The sequence below is a fragment of the Vombatus ursinus genome, unplaced genomic scaffold (genome assembly GCF_900497805.2).
Source record: "Vombatus ursinus unplaced genomic scaffold, bare-nosed wombat genome assembly UNPS02014768.1, whole genome shotgun sequence".
In the NCBI taxonomy this organism is placed as follows: Eukaryota; Metazoa; Chordata; class Mammalia; order Diprotodontia; family Vombatidae; genus Vombatus; species Vombatus ursinus.
This window is the reverse complement of record NW_020954546.1, coordinates 25,395,360-25,420,970: the sequence shown is the minus strand read 5'-3', so window position 1 is coordinate 25,420,970 and position 25,611 is coordinate 25,395,360. Positions and strand designations below refer to the sequence as shown.

Genomic DNA, 25,611 nt, shown 5'->3' with positions numbered 1-25,611 from the left:
GTGGACATTTAATAATTGCTTGCTGATTGGCTGACTGAGACACCTGAGAGAGGTGAACCTCCAACTATCCATGCCTATTAGCCCTTTATTCCCAGCCTACTCCAGCCCCCGTTTCTTCTCTAAATTCCAGTAACCCTAATTTCTCCACCCACCACCCTCCCCCAAGAGGCTCAGTCGTGACCAATTCTCATTTGCTCAACCCTCTGTATTTGACTGGCTTTGCCACTTTAGGAAATTCACAACCTCTTTGGACCTCAGTTCTCTCATTTGTAAAATGTAGGATTTGGACCTTCTGACCTTTAAATTCCTTTCCAGTACTAAATCAATGATCTAAATTGTCCCTAAAGGTCTCTATTATAATGACTTCTATGGTATTCAGTTTAGTGTTCAGGGAAGGGCATACAGAAAAGGGTTGGACCTGTGATTTCATAGATGATGGTTCCCAGGGGAAGAAACTCCCTCCACAAAAGTAGGCTGGCCCCTTTTCTGCTACGTATACTTTGAGAAAGTTGCCTAGCCCTACAGAATTGATGGGTGAAGCGATTTGCCCAGGGTCACACATTCAGCACGTGTCAGAGGCAGTATTTGAATCCAGGGCTGACTGACTCAATGGGTCACAGGACCTCTCCCAGCAGGCTCAGAACTAATTGACAAAGATTCAGGTTTGTGGTCTACTAAACCTTCTACTTCCACTCAGGAGGAATGTATTGTTTGCTCCCAAAGGCATTGGGAGCGCCATCTTATACCAAGATGTTCTGGAATATTGCTCCAGTCCTGGGGCCCCACCTTAGTTTATCCATCCTGGATAGTCTTCCTGAAAGCTCCATCCCCACTTCTGAGGGCAAGGCTTCAGGAGGGAAGGGAAAGGGAGGAGAGGTTGGCATGGTAGGGATGTCTTCTGCCCCCCCCTTCACCTGCCAGCCCTTGAGCTGAGTTGAGGGGGGGTGAGGACTACAACTCCCATGATGCAGCGAGACCTCAGACTCTTGGTTCTGACTGGCTACGCCTCCAGCACCAGGGTGCCCCCCTCCATCCCTACCACACACGGGGGCTCCCGGGCCCCCAACTGCTTTGGGGAGAGGGGGTGAGGAAGGGGCTGGCATTTGCGCTGGCCATGCCAAGAGGAAGTGTGTTCCTGGGCAAAGCGAGGGGCTGCTCTTTCCTCTGCCCGCTGGGATGCCTTCACTGCCCACCAGGGCCGGGCCCCCCGCTTGCCTCCTCCTTTCTCCTCCTCCTCCGGGTGCCTGATCCTTCTCCCCCCTCCTCCCTCCTTGTAGCGCTGCCTTTGTGTGCAGGGGTGTGGGAGGAGAGGCAAAGAACTCGAACAGCGCTGCCTAGTGCTGGTAACCCAGGGCTGGTGCTTCTTCCCCCCCCCACCTCTCCTCCACTCCTCCTCCTCATCTTTTCCTCCTCCTTCTCCTCCTCCTTTCCTCCTCCTCCTTCTCCTCTCCTCCTCCTCCTCGCCTCTCCTCCCGGGGACGCTGGGAATCCGCTCCCCCGCCTCCCGCATCGCCACCGCCGTGCCCCCCTCCGCCCGCCTCCGCCGGCGCTCGCTCGCCGCCCGCTTGCCTCCCCAGGCACATGCCCGTGCAGCCGCCCGTCGCCGGGCTTCCAGAGCAGGCTCTGCAGCCGGCCCCGCGCCCCCAGCTTCCAGTCTCTGTTCCCGTCCCCCCATCCCGGGCCGGGAGAGGCGGCCCCGGCATGCGGAGGGCAGGATGATCGCCTCCGCCGCCAGGAAGGGGCCGGAGGGCAGATATCCGCTGCACTACCTGGTGTGGCACAACCGTTACCGAGAGCTTGAGAGAGAGGTCCGCGGCGGCCAGGTGGGTGGGGGCCCTGGCGGGGCGGGGGGCTCCGGGAGGGCCTGGGGGCTCCAGCCGGGCTGACGGTTCCGGGCAGGGCGGGGGGCACACAGCAGGTGCAGGCGACGAGCAGGGCTGGGGGACTCTGGAGGGCCGGGGGCTCCTGCCCGGCTGGCTGCTCCAGGCAGGGCGGGGGGCACAGAACGGGCAGGGGGAGCCCGGCAGGTGCAGGCGACGAGCAGGGCTGGGGGCTCTGGAGGGCCCGGGGGCTTGGGCCGGGCGGCTGACTAGGAGGGCGCTGCCGTCGGGGGCGTCGTGGCTGCTCCCCCCCACGTCCCGAGCAGCCACGCACACGGGGCGCGGTGCGGCGCGGCGGCAGCAGAGCCGGGGAGCTCGGGTGTCGATCTGTCAGTCCCGACACTTCGCCCCCGGGGAAGTCCCCCTGCGTGGGAGAGGAAGGGCAACACACACACCCGGGCGACTTGTCTTTGTGCGCGGCTGGGGGCTTTTGTGTGTGCTTATTAGGGGGAGGGGGCTGTCTAGGGAGCGGCCCTAGCCACGCTGCTGCGGCTGGAGAGGCAGCCCGTGAAACCGGCGTATTTACACCGGAAAATACGGCCTTGGCCCCCACGTGGCCCGTGGGAGCTGCCCAAGGGTCCTTGCGCTCGAGGTACCTTCTTGTCCCTTTTGCCAGGACCCCTGGTCCTTACCCCGATTTTCACCCAAGCCCCCGCCCCGATTATTTGCAGGTGTTTGGGCTCGGAACCTCAGGTCACCAGAAGCTGGGGTGATAGGCACATGATACCCCTTTCCCATCACCTCCCACTAGAAGGCTAGGTGGGTAACACGGAAGACGGCAGGGTGAGGTTTACATTCACCTCCTCCCCCTCTTGAAGCCTGAGTTCAGTCAGAACGAAGCTAGAGTGGAAGAAGCCCCCACGACCTAAGCTGCAACTTAACAAAGGTGGGGGGGGGGAGGCGGCGGCAGCGGCGGCGGCGGCCTGCGATCCCTTTTCCTTCCTAGCCGTCTGGCCCCCTCCGGTCTTTGTCCCTTCCTTTTGATCACCTAACCTCTTCCCTCCTGGTCTCTCTCATTGGGGCGTGGAGTGGTAGGGTTCACGCAGAAGGACCTCTCCGGGGTTTGTTTACTGAGATCCCAGAGAAATATGGGAGAAAGATGGAACAGCTGCGACTCAGCCGCCTCACCAAGCCACCCTGGGGGTTGGAGAGATGCTCTGGGTGTGGACAGGGTCAGAGGTCCCTCTAGAGACCTTCCTCTATTGTGTTCCTTGCTTCTTGAGTTTTGGTGGGAGAGGAACACCGGGGGTCTCCTTAGACCCAAGATCCTTCTACCTTGAGATTAATCTTAGAGGTGTTCCCTGGGGGTGGGGTGTAGGGTGTACGGAGTCCTCCCCACCCCGATTTCTTTCCCCTCCTGAAGATCTTCTTTAGGACCTGGCTTCATTCTAGTGCTGAAGGGAAAGTGTAGGTCTGTCTGAGCTCCCCGGCTTCTAAAAGAGGCTGACAGCTGGGCCGGCAGGGTGAGTGGATGTGGTTTTTAGGGGTAGATATCGGACTAGATGCCTCAGAGACCCTTTTCAGCCCTAGAGCTAACCCAATGAGCTTTCGGAGTCTCTGGACACTTCTTCCTAGGATTAAAAAAAAGGGGGGGACACCAGAATATCAGAGAGGGAGAACTGCCTACCTCATTGGCCACAGGACTGGGGGGAGGGTCAGCTGTGGCCATTCCCCGGCTGGGTATATTAGGGGCCCTTCTCATCTCTGGCTTCCTCATTCAATGCTCCCTTTTGCAGGTGGGCGTCTCCCTTCCCAGGGTTCTGGGCTTGGACACACCTTTGATCTGTGGCTCCCGGTAGGGAGCTGTGGGGGAATGGTCGTTGCAGCCACCCTTACCCTTAACTGCTTGTCAGTGCAGCTCCTGTGTAGGCCTCTGAATGGGAGATGGGTGGACTTGACTTGGATGTTCCAAAGTTGGATAGCCTAGTCACCCTATGGTGTAACTCACCAAGGGGCATCTAGAAGCAGGCCTCAGACCATGCCCTTCCTGGGTCAGTTTGGGGGATGAGGTGGAGTCAGGAGTGAGGTCCCTGGACTTCGACTCCATTTGGGATTCAGGTTGAGAGGAGAAGCAGTGAAACCTGCCCTCCCTCCTTGTCTCCTCTGGTAGGAAAAACAAAACCTTCCCCAGGGAGACTCTAGTTTATGAACAGCAGGACCCTAAGGGCCATGGGTAGAGAGGTTTCTTTAATCCTATAGTTGTGTGTGGGGGAGGGGGGTGTCAGGGATTGGTTGTCTGGGCAACAACAATCTCAGAATTGGGGTGTTACCTAATAGTATGCTGCTGAAGGGAGAAAGGGGAAGGTGATCTTTGCAGCACCTCAAAGCCAGGGGTGGGGTATGAGGGCAGGCCCCATGCCCTGGCTTTATCCCAGACCCACCTCCTCAGAGAAGACAAGCTGGAAAATATAGATTCTATCCTGGTGAAAGGCCTGGAAATCAGACAAGCAGAAGCAGAGACCTGCTTAGCTTGGAGGGCAGCAGGCTGGGAGGATGGGTCTCAGGGGGCTTCAGACTGCTTGGTGCCCTGACTACCCCCAATGGCAAGACAAGAGGTCCTACCCTGAGAGTAGGAGCTGCAGTAGGAGGGATGTAAGTCAGACTCTGGGAGGAACTGACCAAGGCTAGTTGTGGAATAATAACATTTTTGTACCACTTTAAGGTCTGCAAAGCACTTTGTATATTTTTGGTCCTTGCAACAACCCTGGGAGGTAGGTGCTATTAGTATGCCCATTTTACAGATGAGGAAACCGAGGAAACTGGAAGTCATCCAGATTAAGTGACTTGCCTGGGGTCAGACAAGCAGTCAGTGTCTCAGGTAGGATTTGAATGTGTCTTTCTGGAATCTCAAGGTGTCCCATTCCACAATCCTTTGCATCTGCATTGAGCATGGTCCTGCCACTGATGGAGGTCTAAGGTAGGATTGCCTGAGACCAGTTCTAGAGACGCCTTTCTACCCAAACTTCTCTCTCATCTCTTCTGCCCACATAAACTGTAGCTGAGAGTCAGCCACCTTGCCTGGGGTTGGGTGGGGGTGCCAGCAGGGAGCCGGTAAGAACCAATTTAGAGAGAACAGACTGCAAAGGGCCCTTATCCCAAACTCTCTTCCCTTCTTTCAGGACTACGCTCAGAAACAGTCGAGATCTCCCTTTTGCATGCTGAGCTGGTGTTTCCTTGAAATGGACACCAGCTGACGATCCGATTTCCGAGGCCAGAGAAATATAGGGCAGTGACAGAGGTTACCCCTCACTGAGCTTCAGAGGAACAGTGGATATGGCAGGACACAGCCTCCTTCAGGACCAGGGGTTTGGTATGTTCCTGCACAGTGGGACCCCTGCCCCTAAGCAGGCAAGTTGGGTCCATCCCTAGGAAGCCAATTAGCAATGTCTAAGGGATCTGAAGGGTCATAGATACAGAACTGGAAAGGACATTAGAGTTCATCTGATCTAGGCTACTTATGTTACAGGAAAGGAAACTGAGGCCCAGAACAGTTAAGTTACTTACCTGAAGTCCCACAGGTAGTAAGAGATAGGGGCAGGATTGGAACTCTGGTGTTCTAATGTCAAAGCCAGTTTTTTTCCCTCTCACCTACCATCCCAAGGGTGTCCCCAGAGTGGGGAGATAATTAGAGAGGATATAGCTTCCTCCAGGATGGATTTGGGAGTGGGGAATTCCTGGTAGTCCCTAGAGTCCCAGTATGGGTTGATGACTTCTCCATCCTAGGTTCAGAGCCCTTTGTCTCTTGATTCCAACTTTAACTCTGACCTTGCCCACCGAGGGGCAGAGCCAGGCCCCTGCCCTTGCCACTCTGGGCACAGAGTTACAGGGATTCCCTATTCCAATTTGGCATAACAGACACCTCCTGGCTCCAAGAAAATCCCAGTGGAGAGGGACAGCCTGTGGGCAGACCTGGCAGCTCCCTAGGGAAGGGGAAGGTAAGATTTGATGGGCTTTGGAGCAGAGAGAAACGTTCCCTGGGTTCTGAGATGTAGCTCAGACGATCCTACCTCAAGAGAGCTGAAAGGAATTTCAGAGCCATCTAGTCCAACCCTCTTATTTTACAGAGGAGGAAACTGAGGCTCAGGCAGGTCATGTGACAAGCCCAAAGTCCCACAGCTACTAAGTGTTGGAGCCAGATTTCAAATCCAGGTCCTCTAGCTCCAAATCGAGCCCTGTTCCCTCTCTCCCATCCTGGCTTCTAAGTTAATGGACTCCAGGTATGAATGGGGGTCCGGGGTGAAGTACTCACAGGAAACCCTCCATAAATGTTTGTTGACCAACTGGATGACTTGGCCATTTCATCCTGGCTGGCACTCATGTCAGGATGGATGTTGGGGGGTGAGTGGAGCCAAGGCAAGGACTTTACTCCTGCTAAGCTGTCCATCCCAGGACTGAAGGGCAGTGGTGGTGCCAGCTTCTCTAGGACTGGCAAAGTCCTGAAATTCCCATCAACCCATAGAACATTGTCCTGGTTCTTGAAATTCTGTGTCTCTGGTGATGCTTTGGAAAAAGGAGCGCTGGACAGCTCCAATGGGGACAGATGGGGAAGGTGGAGGGGCCCCAGTTCACCTAAGATTCAGTAAGGTCCAGAAGGCCTACCTTGGATGTGTGCTCTCTCTCTCTCTCTCTCTCTCTCTCTCTCTCTCTCTCTCTCTCCCCCTCTCCCTCTCTCCCTCTTCCCCACACTCCCTCCCCCCTCTCTTTATTCCTTTTCTCTTTCCCTTCATTCTCTCTGTTTCTCTTCCTTCTCCTTCCTAGCCCTTTCTCTCTCTTCTCTCTCCTATTTCTTTTCTCTGTCCTTTTTCCCCATCTGTTTCTCTTTCTCCTTCTCCTTGTTCTTCCTCTTTTTCCACTTCTCTCTGTCCCATCCCCCTCAGTCTCTTTTTCTCTCCCTTTCTTTTTCCTTTGATTTCCCTTTCTCTCTGCCTTCCTTTCTGGGATGGAAGCTGTGCTGAAGGGAGCTAGACTAGGTCCCCTCTGACTTTGCATAGACAATCCTCATGCCTAGAATGCTCTCTCCTCTTCCCCCCCCCACCCCTGCCCTTGATTCCTTGGAATTCTGAGTAGGAGGTTGCACTTCCCACTCAAAGCCTTTCCCGATCTCTCTAGCTGTTCTTTCTTCTTCCCCAAATTATCTTATGTTTTCTTATTCTCCCTTTACAGGTTACTCCCCAACTCCTCCCTCCCTCCTGCCCCAGTAGAATGGAAGCTCCTTAAGGACAGAGAATATTTCATTCCTGTCTTTGCATCCCCAGTGGCCAGCACTCTGCCTTGCACATACACAGCAGAAGCTTCAGAAATGGGGCTGTTAGAGAGAGAGTTGCCCTATACTCAGTCTCAGATTGCCCCCATCCCAACTCTCACCTATACTGGTTTTTCTCAATAGAGTGCTGGCCTTGGAGTTAGGAAGACCTGAGTTCAAAAATCCAACTCCTTCCTAGCAGTGTGACCCTGGACAAGTCATTTGACTTCTTTTTGACTCAGTTTCCTCATCTGTAAAATGGAGATAAAAGCATCTACCTCCCAGGGTTGTTGAGATAACATATGTAAAGCACTTTGTATCTTTAAGCGCTATGTACATGCTATCCTACCTTAGAGGCTGTTAACCCTTCTGGCTTAGTAGGTTGAGGGATTTTGATCTGGGGACCTCCAGCTATCCAAGATAGTGGGGGAGGGGAAAGCATAAACACATCCCCACATGCCCAGGAGACTCTTGGCTGGTAGGGGGTGGGTACATCCTAACCGACCAACCCTGGATATGGAGCTGTCACCACAGCTAAGAGGTCAGAGGGAGCCAGCCACAAACCCCAGAAACCAAAAATCAATGTCCCCTTGGGATAGAAAGGAAAGAGACCGATGTACCTAGGTGGGGTGGTACTTCTGGAAGTCACCATACCCAAGCTAGAAAGGTCTGAGGGTGGGGCTTCTCTGCATCCCCCAGTGCTCCCCTCCCCTCACTAGGAAGTCAGCGGTGAGCAAATCTTCCCCCTCCCCCCCAGCTCCTATTGCCTTCCCCTTCACTTAAGACATCATTCTGGTCTCTATTTTGACTGCTCCAAGGGGAACCTGCCTTATTCCTTCCCTTCTAACAGGCAGTTATTAGAAATACCAGGCTGAGCCAAGGTGCCCCCAGCCATAGACCATCAGGCTCAGAGGAGATGGAGAGGATGATTAATTGGGGGGCATGTCTGAAGATCCCCCAGGACCTCTACAGCAGAGTGATGCCCAAGGTGGATATACAGTCTTGGATATGAGTCCTGAGTTCTTATAAACGACAGCCTTTGGCCAGTGAGAGAGTTCTTCCTGTATCTGTTCCAGCTTCCACCCTTCAGGTCCTCTTGTTCTGCCTTTCGGGTGACCATGACCATGGGCAAATCACTCATTTTCCTCACATGTAAAACGGAGACAGTAAAACCTGGGTTATGGTTATTAGCTGTGTGACCCTGGGTTAGTCACTTACCCTCTCTGAGAGCTAGGCTTTCCATCTGTAAAATGGGGGTGCAGATACTTACAACTTCTTTATAAACCTTAAAGCACTGTATAAACAGGATTATGGATCCCTAAGAAGCTCCTGGCCTTTGTAATGGAAAGAGTCTGAACTAGAGATGAGACCCGGGGTCCAGGACTTGCTTTGACACTGATTAGCTGTAGGACCCTAGTGAAGTCTTATTAGTACTTCAGATACAGTAAGTGCTTAATAAATGCTTGTTTAATAACTTTCATTGAATGACACCCTCTCACCTCCCCAGGCCTCAGTTTCCTCCAAAGTAAATCGAGGTCCTAGGCCTTAGAGAGTGGTCTTCCAGTTGTGACATTCTTTTGGTACTCCAGCATGGTGTGAAGAGGGACAGAAGACTCTACCAAGGGAGAGGATGAGTAAGGTTTCCTTCCCTCCCGCCCACCCCCCAGGCCTTGAGGCATCAGTCCCCTGGACCCTGGGACTGGGGCCTGATTGGTTGATCCCTGCCAAGGGATAGATAGAAGCATTGACAATTCCAGGTCAGGTCTGGTGCACCCAGGAGGGAGTTGGAGGGAGAGCAGGCTGTCTGCCTCCTTGAGGGGTTCTGGGGGGATGGTCCTGGGCCTCAGGGGTGGGGTTCGGCTAGTTTTAGTCTCCATTTGGCCTCCTCGGGAGCAAATCCTGAAGAACGGATCTCAGAAGCCGTCTAGACCACCTCCACCCCCACCCCACCTTACTGTTGAGGAAACTGAGGCTCAGGGAGGGTAGTGACCTACCCAGGGTCACACATACGTAAGCATCAGGAGCATTGTATGTTCATGTGCCAGTGTATGTACAAGCATGTTTGCTGCTCTGTGTCTGTAGAAAGAATCTAGGTGGGATCTTGTCCTTGATTTCATCCAACCCCTTCATTTTGCGGAGGAGGAACTGAGGCCCAGGGAATAGAGGTGACTTGTGCAAAACCGCACGGTCGGCGGCCTAACCCGGACTAGAGTCCTGGTGTGCTGAATTGTAGCCCAGGGCTCCTTTCTGTGCAGGAGGGTGCCTGCTGTGTGCAGATGAGCACAGGCAATGCAACGTGAATTCTGGTATACATAAACCTGTATGCAGGTGCCATGCATGTTGACATCTGCTGTTACATGGGATAGCATACATGTATGTGGACATGGGCATGCTGTTGTGTATCTTATAGACTTACTGAAATAAGTCTGCCTGCTGCGCATATACACATGTGCACACATACCTGTGCCTACATGCATGTTACCTACATGTGTGGGTCATGCATGTATAGGGTAGATTGTGCTGCCATAAGTACATTGTAGGTTTGGCTGGCACGCCACATACCTAGGCAGGTTTTTGTATATGCAGCCATGACAGGCAGGCATATCACATGTATACCCATGCATGTACATGCATGCCATGGTCCCTGGCCTATACGTGTGTATTATGGTGCTGGGGAACGGTCCAGTGATCCTTTTCTATGTGAATTTGACTGCACTGGCCTAGTGGATGGCACTGGACCTATAGTCAGGAAACTCTGGATTCAAGTCCTGCTTCAGACACTTACCGACTGAGTTTCCTTGGGCAAATCCCTGAAAGGGACTTAGTTTCCTCCTCTGTAAAACGAGTGGGTGGGACATGAAGGCCCGGAAGGAGCCTTCCAGATCTGGATCTAGTATCTGGATCTGTGCGTGTACGTGGGCAGACTGGTCTCTCTGGGTCTTGGGGAAGGTGCTCTGCCCAGCAGGGTTCCAGCTCCCAGAATTCCTGCCTCCCCAAGGAGAGAGGTGCTTTGGGAACCTCCCTACTGGGTCTCCTGCCTTGTCCCTTGGGCGCATCAGGGAGGCCAGGGTGTGCCATCTTGCCAGAAGTCTTTTCATTCTGGCAATTAATTATTTCTCTTTGCCTTTGTAAAAGTGTTTAATGAATGCTCTCACCTAGGCTCTGGGTGAGATGGCATTTCCACAATTGGCCCTGATCCTCTCAGATCAGTGGCTGAGCAGGACTCACTCTGAGCACCCCTCCCCCCCCTTGTTTGCACTTTCTCCTTCTTGAAGGGGGTTGGCAGGCAGGGCAGGGCAGGGTAGAGATGGTGCATGGAGGGGATGTGCCCTAGGTGGCTCTGCAAAATGCCAGCCTGGGGCCTAGTGACCTGCAACCTGCAGAGCTCAGTCCCTATGGCAAAACCTTTGGGGATGAGCAGAATGGTGGCCCCCCTGCCTGCTGGGATGGGGAGTAACTCCCAAGGCTCCAGGTGGTGTTTGGGGCAGGGGCAGCCTTGCCAAGAGCTCTGTGACCTGTGACACAACTTGAGTGGCTCTAGGGGTACGGGGGAGAGAGAAGGAGAGATTCATCTTCCTCTTGGGGCATGCCTTTGCTAAAGTCAGAGCCAGCCAGGGTTTCCCTGGCCTTTGTCTGGGGAGGCAGGCTTGTGGGGAAGGCAGTGCCAGGCGACATTTGCCTAGGGCTGGGCTCTCTCTAGGGCAATGGTGAAGGGGTCCTTTGGAGGCTTCTTCCTGGCACCTCTCAGGAGAGGGCAGCACCAGCCTCTGGCCTTCTGCGTAGCAACTGCCAGCTGCTGGCTGCCCTGGGACGCAGGACAGCCTGGGCAGCTGTGGCATGGGAGATGCCCGGGTGGGGGAGGAGGACCTACATGCCTCATCACTACTGCCATCCTTTCTAAGACTTTGTTGGTGCCCTGCTGTGCCAGGACCAGAAAGGCAATGGGGCTGTGGGAATAATTGTGCACAGAGAAGGGAGAGATAGATGGAGGAGCAAGAGTGGATGTCGCTGGCATCTCTTGCCCTCTGCCACCTCCCCCTTCTTCTCATGTCCCCCTCCCTGAATTAGCATCACACCTTCTGCTGAGCCTGCACCTGGGAGGCCCTTTTTCTGTTCTTATGGTTAGTGCCATGCCCTCAGGGTAAGATTCCTTCCTCCCTCCCCATCCTGGTCCCCCAGATTTAGCCACATTCCCTGGGCAATGAATAGAAGCTTTTTCCATTTTAAATGGTGGGGGAGGCATTGTTCCTTCCTCAGCCTCAGGAGGCCCTCGTGAGGTGGGAGGAGGGGACAGCAGAGAGCACCAGACAGCCTGGAATAAAGTACCGAGCATCTCCTGTCCCTGGCTGCCCCAGCTAGGATTCCAGAGTGACCCTAAAGCATGGGTCTGACTATGTCATTGCCTTGCTTGAGAACCTCCAAGAGCTCCCTACTGCCCCTAGGCTCAAATACAAACCCCTTTGTCTGGCCTTTAAAGCCTTGCCCAGATTGGCTCTGGTCTGCATTTCTAGGCTGATTACATAATATTCTCCTTCATGACCTCTATGGTCCAGCTGAATTGGCCTATTTGCTGTTCCTAGTACATAAGATTCTATCTCCAATCTCCATGCCTTTGCACAGGCTGTCCCCTGTGCCTGGAATGCCCTTCCTTCTCACCTCTACCTCTTGCTACTCTGTTCTCCTTCAAGTGCTACCTCCTGGGGGTGGTGTGATGCTTTTCTAACTACTCCCCCACCCTGTTCCTTTGTTTATAATTTTTAGCTATGTACATGTCACACACTCAGTAGAATGTAAGTTCCTTGAGGACAGGAACAATGTTTACCATCATTAATATTTTTAAAAGTTATTGATGCTTTTTGTTTTTTATGTCAAACTCATTTTCAAAGATATTCCTGCCCACCCACCCAACAAGGCTTCCTTTGTGACAAAGATGAAAAAAAAAGTAACGCAACTATCTAATTTTTGTCTTTGTGTCCCTAGAACTTGGCAGGTAACAGGCATGTGATGAATGCTTATTAAGTACACGCATGTATGCATGTATGTATCTATGGGTGGTTGGATGGATGGTTGGATGAATGGATGGATGGATGGATGGATGGATGGATGGTTGGGTGGATGGATGGTTGGATGGATGGATGGATGGATGGATGGATGGATGGATGGATGGATGGAAGACAGTAATGAATAAGGCATCTAAGGAGAGTAGTGGATAAAGCAATGGGTCTGGAGTCAGGAAGACACAAGTTCAAGTCCTGCCCTAGACACTAACGGGTAAATTCTGGGCAAGTCACTTAACCCTTCTCTTTCTTAGTTTCCTCACCTGTAAAATGGAGATAATAGTAGCTCCCACCTCACAGAGCTGTTGTGAGGATCATATGGGGTAATATACTTAAGGCTCTTTGCAAACCTTAAACCACTATAGAGCTCTTAGCTATTACTACTAATGAATAGTCACCTGACCCCCACCTGGAAGCTCCCATTCTGAGGGCACATCTATTACTTAGAAATCACCTCTCCTCTCCTCAGGTGTGGGAAGGAACAATTTCCGTTACATGACTAAGGGCATGGAGAGGGACAGACTAGATTGAGTTAAATTTAATCTTTTCAGTAGGCATACAATAGTGGGGTTTTTTAAATGACTTTAAAAATTAATTTGCTTATTTTTATAATCATTTATTATCTTTCTCTCCTGCAAGATAAAACCTTTATGGTAAATATACACGGTTCAGCAAAACAGACCTTCACCTTGGCCACATCTAAAAATGTCTGTCTCCTGCATTTTAAATCCACCACCTCTGGTGGGAGGCGGGCAGTCCGTTTCACCTTCAGTGCTCTGCCTCTGCCAGAGTTCCAAAGTCTTTCCGAGTTGTTTTTCTGTTATCATTGTAGAGATTGTTCTCATTTGGCTCATTTCCTTCTGTATCAGCTCATGGAGGTCTCCCCAGTTTCCTCAGAAACTCCATTCCATCATTTCTTATGGCACAATCATGTCCCATTTACATTCACAAACCAAAATTAGTTTAGCTGTTCCCCAAGAGGTAGGTGCATCCTTCATTTCCAAGTTTTGGCTATTACAAAAAGAACTGACCCAAATATTTTTGCAGCGTGGGTCCTTTTCCTTCTTTTTTACTCTCTTCGGGGGTAGAGATTTAAGAGGGCAGCAGCTGACTCAGAATCATGACTTTGGGGGAATAGTTCCAAATTGCATTCTGGAATGGCCAGACCAATTCACAGATCTACTAATGATGTATTAATGTGCCTGTTTTTGCCCGGCCCCTCCAACATTTGTCATTTTCCTTTTTCGTCATCTTTGCCAATCTACTAGATGTGGGGTTCCACATTCTGTTTCTTAGAGTTCCTTTGATTTGCATTTCTCTAATGATTAGTAGCATTTTTTTCCATATGGTTGTTGATTGGTTGGACTTCTTCCTTTGAAAACCGTCTGTTCATATCCGTTGACCATTTATCAATTGGGGAATGGCTCTTAGTCTTTTATATTTGAATCAGTTTCTTATTCATCTTGGATATAAGACCTTTATCAGAGAAATTGACTGAAAAGACATTTTTCCCCCCAGTTACCTGTTTCCCTTTGAATTTTATTTTAAAATATTTATTTAAAATAATAATAACCTCATTAAATATTAACATAAGTAATGTATTTTTATGAAAGATAACTATATTATCCGAAACAGAAGAAAAACTAGTGACATAAATGGTATTGTTTTACATATTTTAAAAAGTTAAACAAGAGATGTTTATTAAGGAATCAAATTTCTTAATTTTTTTTCTAATTTCCCTTCTAATTTAAACTGTATTAAGTTTGTGCAAAAACTTTTGTCCATTTTCTTCTCTGTGCTCCTTTTGTGAGTTGTTTGGTCTCCGAGTCTCCCCTTAGCCCTAGATCTGACAGGTAATGTTTTCCTTGCTCCTCTAATTGGCTTATGATGTCACCTTTTATTTCTAAGTCATGGGTCCATCTGGAGTTTATTTTGGTATATGGTGTGAGATTTCTGTTGGTCTATGTCTAATTTATGCTCAACTGCTCTCAAGTTTTCTGAGTAGCTCTTCAAAGCACGTAGGTATCTGCTGACCCATTTGGTTCTTGCAAGCCTGTGAGCACAGCCTGGTGGGGATTATTATCCCATTTTACAGATGAGGAAACCAAGATTCAGCTGCGGGGAGGGGCTTGCTCTGAGTCACATAGCTATTGAATGGCAAGATCAGGACTGGAACCCAAATCAAGAGCAGTTGAGTTCTGCTCCCCACATGATAGATCGCTGAGGATTGTGCCTGTCTTGACTTGGGAGTCAGGGGTGAGTGGCCAAATGAGGAAAGTAAGCCTGCGTTTGTTCTCAGGTGGACATTGAGCAGCTGGACCCCCGAGGCCGGACTCCCCTGCATCTGGCCACCACGTTGGGGCATTTGGAGTGTGCCCGGGTGCTCCTCGCGCACGGAGCAGACGTGGGCAGAGAGAACCGCAGTGGCTGGACAGGTGTGCTCCCTTCCTTCCCTCCCGTTTCCCTAGGACAGTCCCTGTCTCTCCACTGCCCACTCCTAGAAGGCACTGGCCTTTCCTAGCTCTGGCTGTTCTGCCTTGAAGCCGCCACTTTCTGGCCCAGACCCTGCTCTATTCTTATCTGAGTTGGAGGTACCATACTGTGATGGAAAGACTCTGATTCTGGAGTCAAGGACTGTGTTCAAATCCTACCTCCATGCTTACTACCTGTGAGACCTTGAGAAAATTGCCTACCCTCTCTGGGCCTCATTTCTGCATCTGTAAAATGGTGGTGGTTAGGGTCTGGGTTGGGGGTTGGGCTAGGTGCCTTCTGGGATTCATTCCAGCTCTAGGCTTAAGATCCTGGGACCTTCAGTGACCCCCCCCACACTTGCCCTTGTCCCAGTGCTCCAGGAGGCCGTGAGCACCCGAGATCTGGAACTGGTACAGCTTGTGTTAAGGTACCGGGACTACCAGCGGGCTGTGAAGAGGCTGGCAGGCGTGCCTGTGCTCTTGGAGAAACTCCGAAAGGTAACCCCAGCCTTCCCCTGATCCTTCCATCCCCGCTCCCCCTCATCCTTCTCTTCTTCCTCTTCCCTTCCTCCCACCCAATCCTACCTCAACAAACCCAGCTGTCTCTTCCTGTCTCCTCTGGCCCAGGCCCAGGATTTCTACGTGGAAATGAAGTGGGAATTCACCAGCTGGGGTGAGTCACACTGTCCAGCACTGGGGGGGGGGGGGCTAGTGCCTTACCTGCCCTTGATTCCTGTCTGTTAGGGACAGGCCATTGTCCCGAGGCCTTCTGGGCTCCTGGCAGCCAGGGCATCAAGCTACAGGATCCTGGAGGAACGTTGGAGCTGAAAGGGCATCTCAGAATCATTTAGGCCATCCCACTACTGTTAGAGGGGAGTAAAATCACCCAGAGAGCAGACACAACCTGCCTAGCTGGGGAGTAGCAGAGCTGGGTCATGAGCCCACACTCGGGTCTGACCCCCATGTTCATTGTTCATTCATAGAGTCACAGATTGAGAGCTGGAAGGAGTCTCAGAGGGCGTCTGGTCCAATCACCTCATTTTATTTTGTTTCCCCCTTTTTTTTCCATTAAAAAGCATTAATTTTTCTCTCTGCCCCTCCCCCAATGGAAGGAGACGACCTATGATTCCAGCAGCGTAAAGAATGCTCTGGTGTAGATATGGAAGACGCTTAAGGAGCATTTGTTGAATGAATAACTGAATGTCTGAATAATAAACCCTCATTAATTCATTAAACTGAAAAAAGAAGAGCAAAACTCCTGTAACAGTTATGCATAGTCAAGAAAAAGAAATTCCTACGTTGGCCATGTCCAAAAATGTATGTCTCACTCTGCATCTTATATCCACCACTTCTCCATCACAAGATGAAACCCCCTCATTTTATCTGACGTCCGGAGAGATCAAGGCCAAGGTTATACGATGTTAGAGCCAGGATTTGAACCCAGGTCCCCAGGCTTTAAATTGAATACTCTTTCCTCGGTAGTATTTTCTGTTAGTTACAATCTGGTTGGGTAGGGTGGTGGTAGGTGTATTTGGGGGAATGTTCTTTCAGCAGCTGCTTAACCTCTCCCTAATATTTCACTGCCCACACACTTTGGCTTGGGATGGATGGCTAAGGTTGTGTGGGATGTGTTCATAGGAGTGAGGGTCTGCCTCCCACTGACTTCTGGGAAGAGCCCACTGCTCCCTGGACTGAGTAGTACTAAGAGGTGGGAGGGGATGTTGCCCAGAAACTTCAGGCCCCAGACCCCTGATGGGTAGGTCTCCTCTCCCCAGTGCCCCTAGTGTCTAAGATCTGCCCCAGCGACACCTACAAGGTTTGGAAGAGTGGGCAGAACCTTCGAGTGGACACCACGCTCCTTGGTTTTGACCACATGACGTGGCAGCGAGGAAACCGTAGCTTCGTCTTCAGGGGCCAAGGTCAGTCCTAAGACAGGACAGGAGGAGGAGAGGGATGGGTCAGGAGGGGAAAGAGATGGGGGAGGAGCAGAGGGTCAGGGTTAAGTCCTAGAACAGCCAGCATTTTACATGGATCTGTGCTTAACACAGTGCCTGGCACATAGTAGGCACTTATTAATAAATGTTTATTGACTAACTGTACCAGGTATGCAACCCATCTCCTGGGATGGGAACTCATCCCCAGGACATTCTTACCAATAGAATGTAAGCTCCTTGAGGGCAAACGGATTCATTTTTGTCTGGTTCTCCAGCATCTAATAGTGCGTGGCACACAGTAGGTACTTAATAGATGTCCACTGAATGAATGAATGAATGAAATTAATTTATAATGCGTGAGTGTTAGTTGGGGGAGGGGTGGCATGGTAGAGGGGGGTGGTCTGTGTCCTCTCCTGCATCCCAAAGGCCATGGGGAGGGAAGACTCCCAGGTTACTTGCCCTCCCCTCCTCAGTTTGATGTTTTATCCATTCTCTCCTCTGGAGCAGACACAAGTGCAGTGGTGATGGAGATTGACCATGACCGGCGAGTGGTCTACACAGAGACCCTGGCGCTGGCTGCCCACGACCGTGACGTACTGCTGGCCGCTGTCCAGCCTACGGAAGAGCAAGTGCTCAGCCGCCTCACTGCACCCGTGGTTACCACTCAGCTGGACACCAAGAACATCTCCTTTGAGAGGTGGGGAGGGGGGAGGGGAGGAGGGAGAGGAAGGGGGGGGGGGGGGGGGGGGGCTCCTCCGGTCCCCAGTGCTCAGAGGGCTCCAGCCAGTCTCTACAACCCTCTACTTCTCCAGAAATAAGACAGGCATCTTGGGCTGGCGCAGCGAGAAGACGGAAATGGTGAACGGCTATGAGGCCAAGGTGAGAGGCACACAGGTGGCTGGGCACAGAAAGGGCACCTGGGGCCTGCCCTCAGTAGGGGCAAGAGAGGGACTTCCTTGAGGACAGAGACTGTCTTTTGCTTCTTATTGGATCCCCAGTGTTAGCACAGTGCCTGGCACATGGTAAGTGCTTAATAAATGTTGACTGAATTGAATGAATGAAGGGCAGGGAGCCCACTATCTAATGGAAAAGGCACTGGACAGGGTATGGGGACTTGGGTGCTTCTTCTGTCACTGACTAACTGCGAGACCTTCAGTAAGTCACTTCCCCATTCTTGAGCTCAGTTTCCCCATCTATAAAGTGGGGATAATGGTTCATAGAATAGATTTTAGAACTGGAAGGGACCTCGGGGAATGTCTAGTCTAACCCTGTTGGAGAACCTGAGGGCCAGAGACAATTGGAGATTTGTCCAAGGTCAGGAAGGCGGTAAGTGACGTAGCTGAGCCTGATGATTCCACATCTCGCCCCTTTCCCAGCACTGCTGGCATTGCCCACCTTGCTGCACTTTAGAAAGGCTGCTCCTATACCCACGCGTGTGAGGGTTCATTACTGAGACATTCATTTATTCATTCAACAAAATTAAGCATCTGCCATGTTGGTACCAGCAAGTTCCCAACACGGATGAAATCACAGGTGCATTGTGCTAAGCTGTGCAAAGACGAGAGAAGGTCCCTGCCTTGCAGGAATTTAGAGTCTAATCGCATTTACTGATGATCTTGTGAAGGCAGGGGACTGGACCATATGACCTCTCCAGGTCCCTTCTAGCCCTGCAACAAGGCCACTTGTTTGCTGTCCTTTAGGAAGTGGGTGGGAAGCCCACAGGGAGAGAGTGGGTGGGGAGAAGTGGGTGGGAAGCCCACTTTGTGGGTGAGGGAGTGGGTAGGGAGGAGAATCAGGGAGTGGGAGAATCTGTGTGTGAACTCCGCTCTGACTTGTGCCAGGTGTATGGTGCATCCAACGTGGAGCTCATCACCCGAACACGGACAGAGCATTTATCAGAACAGCACAAAGGAAAGATGAAAGGTAATGGTGGGAGGCCTAGGGGGCCTGGGTGAGGTGGGCGGATCCCCGTGCTCCCTCTGGCGGTGGCTTCTAGGATCCCAGCAAGGGCTCACTGTGGTCCAGTGGAAGAGGCCCTGAGTGAGGGAGTCAGGAGAGAAGGATCCAGCCTCAACCTTGCCACTGACTAATTAAATGACCTTAGTTTTCTGAGTCTCAGTTATCCCGTCGGAAACGGGGAATATAATTGTGAGGCGTCCTAGCATGGTCAACCAGTCAACAAGCATTTATTATGTGCTTACTGTGTGCCAGGCTAAGCACTGGAGATACAAAGAAAGGGAAGAAAACAGTTCCTGCCCTCAAGGTGCTTACAGTCTAATGGGGAAGATGGCTTGTAAATCGCTAGGTATATACAAAAGAAATAGGTAATTGAGAGGGGCAGGCACTAGTAGCTGGGGTAGGGAGAGTGACCTGAGAAAAGGAAGATGGGATTTGAGCTGAACCTTAAAGGACTCCAGGGAAACCCCAGAGTGCTGGATTTGGAGTCAGAAGACTTGGATTTCAGTCCTGGCTCTGTCAGCCTAGGCAAATCTCTTTAACTCTGGATGTCAGTTTCCTGCCTCATCTGTAAAATGGGTATAATAATACCTGCACTACCTACAGGCAGGACTTTGTCAAGGATTAAAGGTGATTATAAAATGCTTTGCAACCTTGAAACTCCAAAGGGATGTCAGGTTTTTTAAAAAAATTCTTCCATGAAAGTCCCCTCCATTATCATGGCTCTACAACAAGGGATCTTGGGGGTCTATGAACTTGTTTTTTTTTTTTTAATTGATAATTGTAATTTGATATAATTGGTTTCTTTTGTAATCTTAGATATGTTATTTTATGCATTTAAAAATCTTATTCTAGGGAGGGGTCCACAAGTTTTACCAGACTGCCAAAGGGGTATGTGACAATAAAAAGTTAGTTAACTCTTGGTTTGGAATGTTGTGCCAGTGGAGGGCAAGCTTGGGTAGATCCTTGCAGATTGGAGTGGCTTCCACTGATGCCTTGGCCACAGCCAGGATTGTATGCCTGTGGACCAGTGCCCCAAAGACTGGAGAGGCTCCTCAGTAGGCTGGCTTCAGGCTGCTCTCAGAGACCATTTACTCAAATCATAGAAGGGTTTTGGCTGGGGAGTCTGGGTCACCCTTTTTCTGCCCTCTTCCCTCCCTGCCAAACTCCCCCTATACCCCAACACTTGAGCTGTAGTTGAAATTTTAAAATATTATTGTCTGTTGTCCTTATGCCACAGGGATGTGGTAAGAATCAGATACTATCATAGCATCTTAGAATTAGAGGTGGAAGGGACCTTAGTGGTCACTGAGTTCAACCCCCTCATTTTACATATACATATGAGGCCCAAAGAGGTCACAGAATAATAAGATCAAGGTGAAAGGGACGTTGGAATCCAACCCATTCATTTTTTTTAGTTTTTTTCTTTTATAAGAAAAGGTTTTCATTGTTGTCCCTTTTTCATTTTTAAGATCACCGTATTTTCCCCCACTATCCTTCCCCCTTCCCCTTCCAGAGAACAATTCCACATTACAAATAAAACAAAGAGAAGAAAGGAAAAATTAGCATAACTCATTAATAGATCCAAAAAGTTTGAAAACGTGCAGCATATAACATTTATGGGCTTCTGCAATTGGGTGGAGTGGGAATGTCTTCTCATACGTCTTCTCATAACCCTTTCATTTCATAGATGAGCAGGCTGAGGCATAGAGCAGTGAAGCGGCTTACCTGAGGTTACCCCAGGTAGTAAGTGGCAGAGTCTGAGATTCAAGTTTCAAGACATCTGAATGGGAAGTTATAATAATATTAGTCACTTGATACATATACATGGATGACATGCATGGAGCCATTATATGGCTCCATCAAAAAATCCATTCCACAGCCTCTTTGTCGCACAGAAATTTTCTCCAGTGATATAAAAAGATCTTTGGGGTGAATGAGTATAAAAATTCTTAAATTGTATTGAGAAAAAATAGAGACTCAAAGCTTTTAGCTTCATTATGGAGGTCAAACAGAACCAGTGAATGAAGGCAATAACTCTAAAGATCTAAAAAATGATTTTGCCTTTTTTGGCCTCAGTTTCCTTATCTGTAAAATGAGGGTAATGGACAAGGGACCTTTGAGGTTCCTTTCAGCTCTAGATCCATGAGCCTATGATTCTACGTCATTTAAATCTCCCTTGGCCTCATATTCCGCCTCTATAGAATGAGGAGGTTTGACAAGGTACTCTTTGAGGTTCCTTCCAGCTCTGAATCTAGGATTCCTATTACCCTGAATAGAAGCTCAATAGGAAGAACAACTTTAGAGCAATGAACACCTTTGCAGTATAAGTCAGTGTGCACTTTTAGTACAATAAAATGCATAACAGTTTTTTATTAATTTTTTCTGATTTATCAATAATCACGTCCATATGCTTTTGAGTTTAAAATTTTTCTCCCCCTTTCTCCCCACCAGCCTCCCCAAGACAGCACACAATCTGATATAGGCTATACATTTACATTCATATTAAACATATTTTCACCTTAGTGATGTTGTAAGTAGAAATTAAAATCAACAGGAGGAACCATCAGAAAGAGGAAACAAAACTCAACAGAAGAGAAAAAAAATAACAATTCGGCTTCCATAGTTCTTTCTTTGGGTGTGGATAGCATTTTCTATTACAAGGCCTCTGGAGATGTCTTAGATCCTTGTATTGCCAGGAAGGGTTAAGTTTATCAATATTAGTCATCACACAACATGGCTGTTATTGTGTACAACGTTCTCTTGGTTCTGCTCACTTCATTCAGCATCAGACCATACAAGTCTTTCCAGGTTTTTCTGAAGTCAGCCTGTTCATCATTTCTTATAGCACAATAGTATCCCATCACATTCATATACCACAACTTGCTCAGCCATTCCCCAATTGATGGGCATCCTCTCAATTTCCAATTCTTTGCCACCACAGAAAGAGCTGCTATGAATATTTTTGTAAATGTAGGTCCTTTTCCCATCTGTGTGATCTCTTTGGGATATAGCCCTAGAAGTGCTATTGCTGGGTCAAAGGGTATGCACATTTTTATAGCCCTTTGGGCATAGTTCCAAATAATGCACAACAGTTTTAAAAATGATCTGAACAAAAACCTGTACAGTGTTAATGAAAACACAGTGCTTACCACCCTAAGGTAGTCACAGAAAGATGAACAGATGAAATTTTATTCATCTCCTTAACTTCTTTTTTATTTATTTTGTGGTTAGATTTATCTAGTTCTGAGATGGGGAAGTTGAGGTCTTTGTCAAAAAAAAGGGGTAGGATTGATAAAAGTTCTCAGATTGCATGCTAATCCAATTAAAACTTTAAATACTTCTGGAATGTGACCAATATTGGGTTACCTTTGGATAGAGCTTCTAAAGGCTAAGATCTTAGTGTGGAACCAAAAGATCTTCCATGGGTGACAGCCACATAAACTCAATCCAAAATACTATCAAAAAGGAAGAAATGAATAAGTGGCTAAGTCCTATGGATTTTTTTTCCCTCAGAAATGGAGTTTACAATGATTATATGGGACTCAGGCAGAACCACTAAAAATTGCAGAAAGGCCGCCCATAAGGAGCTCAACCATATGGATAGATGCAGATTTTGCAAGGAAATGGTATTTAGTGCATATGAAATACTTAGATAAAGTTGTAAGAATTCTACACCTGCAGCTCTCTGGTGTGTAACTGTATAGCTGAACAAACTGTACCTAAACCCAAATAAGAGCATTGCCCACAATCACTGGGACACAATATTGCCCCATAGAAATTCAGTGCCTCATTTTACAAATGAGGAAACTGAGGTCGAGAGAGTTGAACAAATTACAAATGCCTGTTCTTTAAATACAAACCCCCAAATGTTCTTGAGCCAAATAAACTGTACTGGAGCTAGAAGACAACCCTGGAAAAGAGCATTGCCCACAATCATCTAGACACAATCCTGACTTAGACCAACATTTTCAATAGCCATCACTTCCCTTAATACTCATTACCTCCAAACTACATAAAGTGAAAATCTTTTAAAATAGAGAGACCTCACAGAAGTAATCGAAATGGTGGAAACTCGAAGTCCTCATCATCCCCTTCCTGTCTACTATTGGAGCTGTCCTGAGGATGCTTTCAGTGAACCTACGGAAGATGAAGGAAGGAAACAAATGTGTATTAAGTGACTGCTATGAGCCAGGCACTGTACAAATATACCTCATTTCAGCCTCAAAACAACTCTGGGAGGAAACTGAGGAAGAAAAAGGATTAATATTTGTCTTGAGTTATAGAAAATGCTCATTTTTTCACCTGCACTACATTGTTTTCTGAAGTCCCATCAAATTAAAGATGAGAATGACAAAATCAACAATAGATGAAATGTACATAGCACTTTTAGGTTTCAAAGGACTTTCCTGTTACATCATTAGATCCTCAAAACAACCCTGTGATGCAGGCTATTATTATCCCTGTCTTACAGATGAGGAAACTGAGGCTCTTGCTTCAGTTGCCTTATTGACCCTCCCAAGATCACATAGCTAGGACGTGTCTGAGGTAGGACTAGAACCCAGGTCTTTTTGACTGTCATGTCCAGCACTCTATCCATTATACCATGCTGCCCCCAAGACAAATTCATTATAGCCACCAGTTATTAGTTTCACTGTTTATGGCCAGCAATCATTAAAAATCATGATGGCAATTTTTCGTTTCTCTTAGTCTCGGGGAGGTGGAAGGCAGCTGTTTTCAGCTCTCTCCTGGCCCTTTGGCAGCCCAAAGACGCCCTTTTCCACTCCTAGGCCTGCCTTGCCCAGTGTGGGATAGAACCATAGAATAGCAGAGTTGAGAGGGATCTTGGCAGCCCTTCTGCTTTCTGTTTTGGACTTAATTCTGGTCTTGGTCTCTGCTTTCCTGCCACAGACCTCGCAGGGCCTGGGTGCCAAGGGGAGTAGGTAGGAACAGGTGGTACCTGCCTATGTGATGAGACCTCTGTCTCTTGCAGGGAGCAAGACCCCACTGCAGTCCTTCCTGGGCATCGCTGAGCAGCACGGGGGGCCCAATAATGGGGTGAGTGCCATATTGGGGAAGGGCATGCCTGGAAGTGACCACGTGACACTGACCGTGTGAGTGTGGGGGCAGGGCAGAAGGGAAGTCTTGGGGAGACTTTCTGTTCTAGGGCCTCCCCTCATCCCCCGACAGCCTGCTGCGATCCTACTCTTCTCCTCCCCTCAACTCCAGAACTCCCGGATGCCTACGGGCTATGTTAGCCTGATGGTGGCCCGGAAGGCAGGACAGGGCAAGGACTGATTTTGTCTTTCTTTGTACTCTGGCACTGAGCACAGTGTCTGGTATGTGGTAAGAGCTTGGTAAATACTTGTTGATTGATTGATTGTACGTTGGGTGAGGCTGAGGGGAAATCTAGCCCCTGACTGCGCTTAGCCCAGCTTGGGGATCCTGGCAGGTGGAGGTGGGATTTTTGTCTGATGTACCAATCTAGCCTCCACGGAGCAACCAAACTGCTAATTCCTAAAATAGGTCTGACCATGCCACGCCTTTGCTTAGGAGTCTCCCTGTTGCCTCTAGGATAAAATACCACCTGCTGCGGCTTTTAATGCCTTCTGCAATCTGCTTACTTTATACTCCTCACCCTCCGGCACCCTATGCTCTGGCCTTGCTGGCCTATGCCACTCTGCCTGATATAGGCTGCTCCTCTTCCATCACCTTCCATCCCCCACCTCTGTTCCTTTGCATAGGCTGTGCCCTATGTTTGGCCTTCCCTTCCTCCTAAACTCCCCATCATGGAGGCCCTAACTCTCATCAAACTCAAGCTCCAATTTCTACCGGAAACCATTCCTGGTTCCCCTAGTTGTTGGCCCCATGCCCACCACAAATTGTGCCGTATTTGTTTTATATTTGCTTCTCTGTTCTTTCATTTTCTACCCTGTGCCCTCCACCCCCACAGTAGCATATTAACTCCTTGAGGGCTGGGATTATTTCACTGTGGTCTTCTCATATCATAACCAAAAACAGTGCCTTGAAATGCAGGGAGCACTGCCTCTGGCATCAGAGACCGGAGTTCAAATTCTGCCTTTGACACTTATTATATGTGTGACCTTGAGAAAGTCAGTTCAACTCTCTGGGCCTCAGTTTCCTCATCAGTAAAATGAGGGGTCTGGACGAGATAGCCTGGGAAGGTGTTTCCAGTTCTGGCACCAGGATCTTTGGGTCCCATGTGTATGCTGTTTGAATTGGAATGAATTGAACTGATTTCCTGGCACAGACCCTGATCACTCAGACACTGAGCCATACCAACCCCACCGCCATCACTGCAGAGGAATATTTCAACCCCAGCTTCGAACTTGGCAACCGGGACATGGGGCGGCCCATGGAGCTCACTACCAAGACCCAGAAGTGAGGACACTTTGATTCCCAGGCTCTGAGCATGTCAGGAGGCAGGGGGCTGGCTCCTTGAGAAGGGACGTGGGACAGGGAAAGAGGGCGGGGGGTTTGGGCTTAGGGGATGAACAGGGCTGGGGTTGGGGGAACAGGGAGGATAAGTTGAGGGGTGACCCTTCCCTAAGATTTCCATCCTCCATCTCACCTTGGGGGTCTGGTGCCCCAGGTTCAAAGCCAAGCTGTGGCTGTGTGAGGAGCACCCCCTGTCCCTGTGTGAGCAGGTAGCTCCCATCATTGACCTCATGGCCATCAGCAACGCCCTCTTTGCCAAGCTTCGAGACTTCATCACCTTGCGCCTGCCTCCTGGTTTTCCTGTCAAGATTGGTGAGTGCACCTCCCTTCTCTCCCCTGCCAATCTGTCCTTTCAATTCTGCCCCCCTACCCCAGCCTGAGGTCGAGGGGCTATGGGGAGTGCTGAGCACTAAAGGACCACTTCCACACCTTGGGGCATCTTAATGTGGGACTCTCTCTCCCTCCCTTCCCCCTCTCTGTCTTCCTCTTCTCTCTTCTGTTTTTCTGTCTCTTTATCTCTATGTCTCTCTTCCCTTCCCCCTTTCTCTGTTGCCCCCTTTTTTTCTCTCCTCTCTTTCTCTCCATCTCATTCTCTCTGTCTTTCTGTCTCCC

At 49.5% G+C, this 25,611-nt stretch overlaps 1 protein-coding gene across 1 annotated transcript in view; it reads left to right on the top strand.

Annotated features, from left to right (window-relative positions):
- The first annotated feature begins 1,715 nt into the window (after positions 1-1,715).
- The window catches only part of ANKRD13B (ankyrin repeat domain 13B), a 26,399-nt gene continuing 2,503 nt past the window's right edge, over positions 1,716-25,611 (top strand). Inside the window, exons 1-11 of the mRNA XM_027862321.1 lie at positions 1,716-1,823; positions 14,479-14,614; positions 15,024-15,148; positions 15,278-15,323; positions 16,426-16,569; positions 17,092-17,281; positions 17,397-17,463; positions 18,426-18,507; positions 23,534-23,598; positions 24,812-24,942; positions 25,154-25,311. Of these exons, the coding sequence (XP_027718122.1) occupies positions 1,716-1,823; positions 14,479-14,614; positions 15,024-15,148; positions 15,278-15,323; positions 16,426-16,569; positions 17,092-17,281; positions 17,397-17,463; positions 18,426-18,507; positions 23,534-23,598; positions 24,812-24,942; positions 25,154-25,311 (1,252 nt within the window). The remainder of the gene's footprint in view (positions 1,824-14,478; positions 14,615-15,023; positions 15,149-15,277; positions 15,324-16,425; positions 16,570-17,091; positions 17,282-17,396; positions 17,464-18,425; positions 18,508-23,533; positions 23,599-24,811; positions 24,943-25,153; positions 25,312-25,611) is intronic.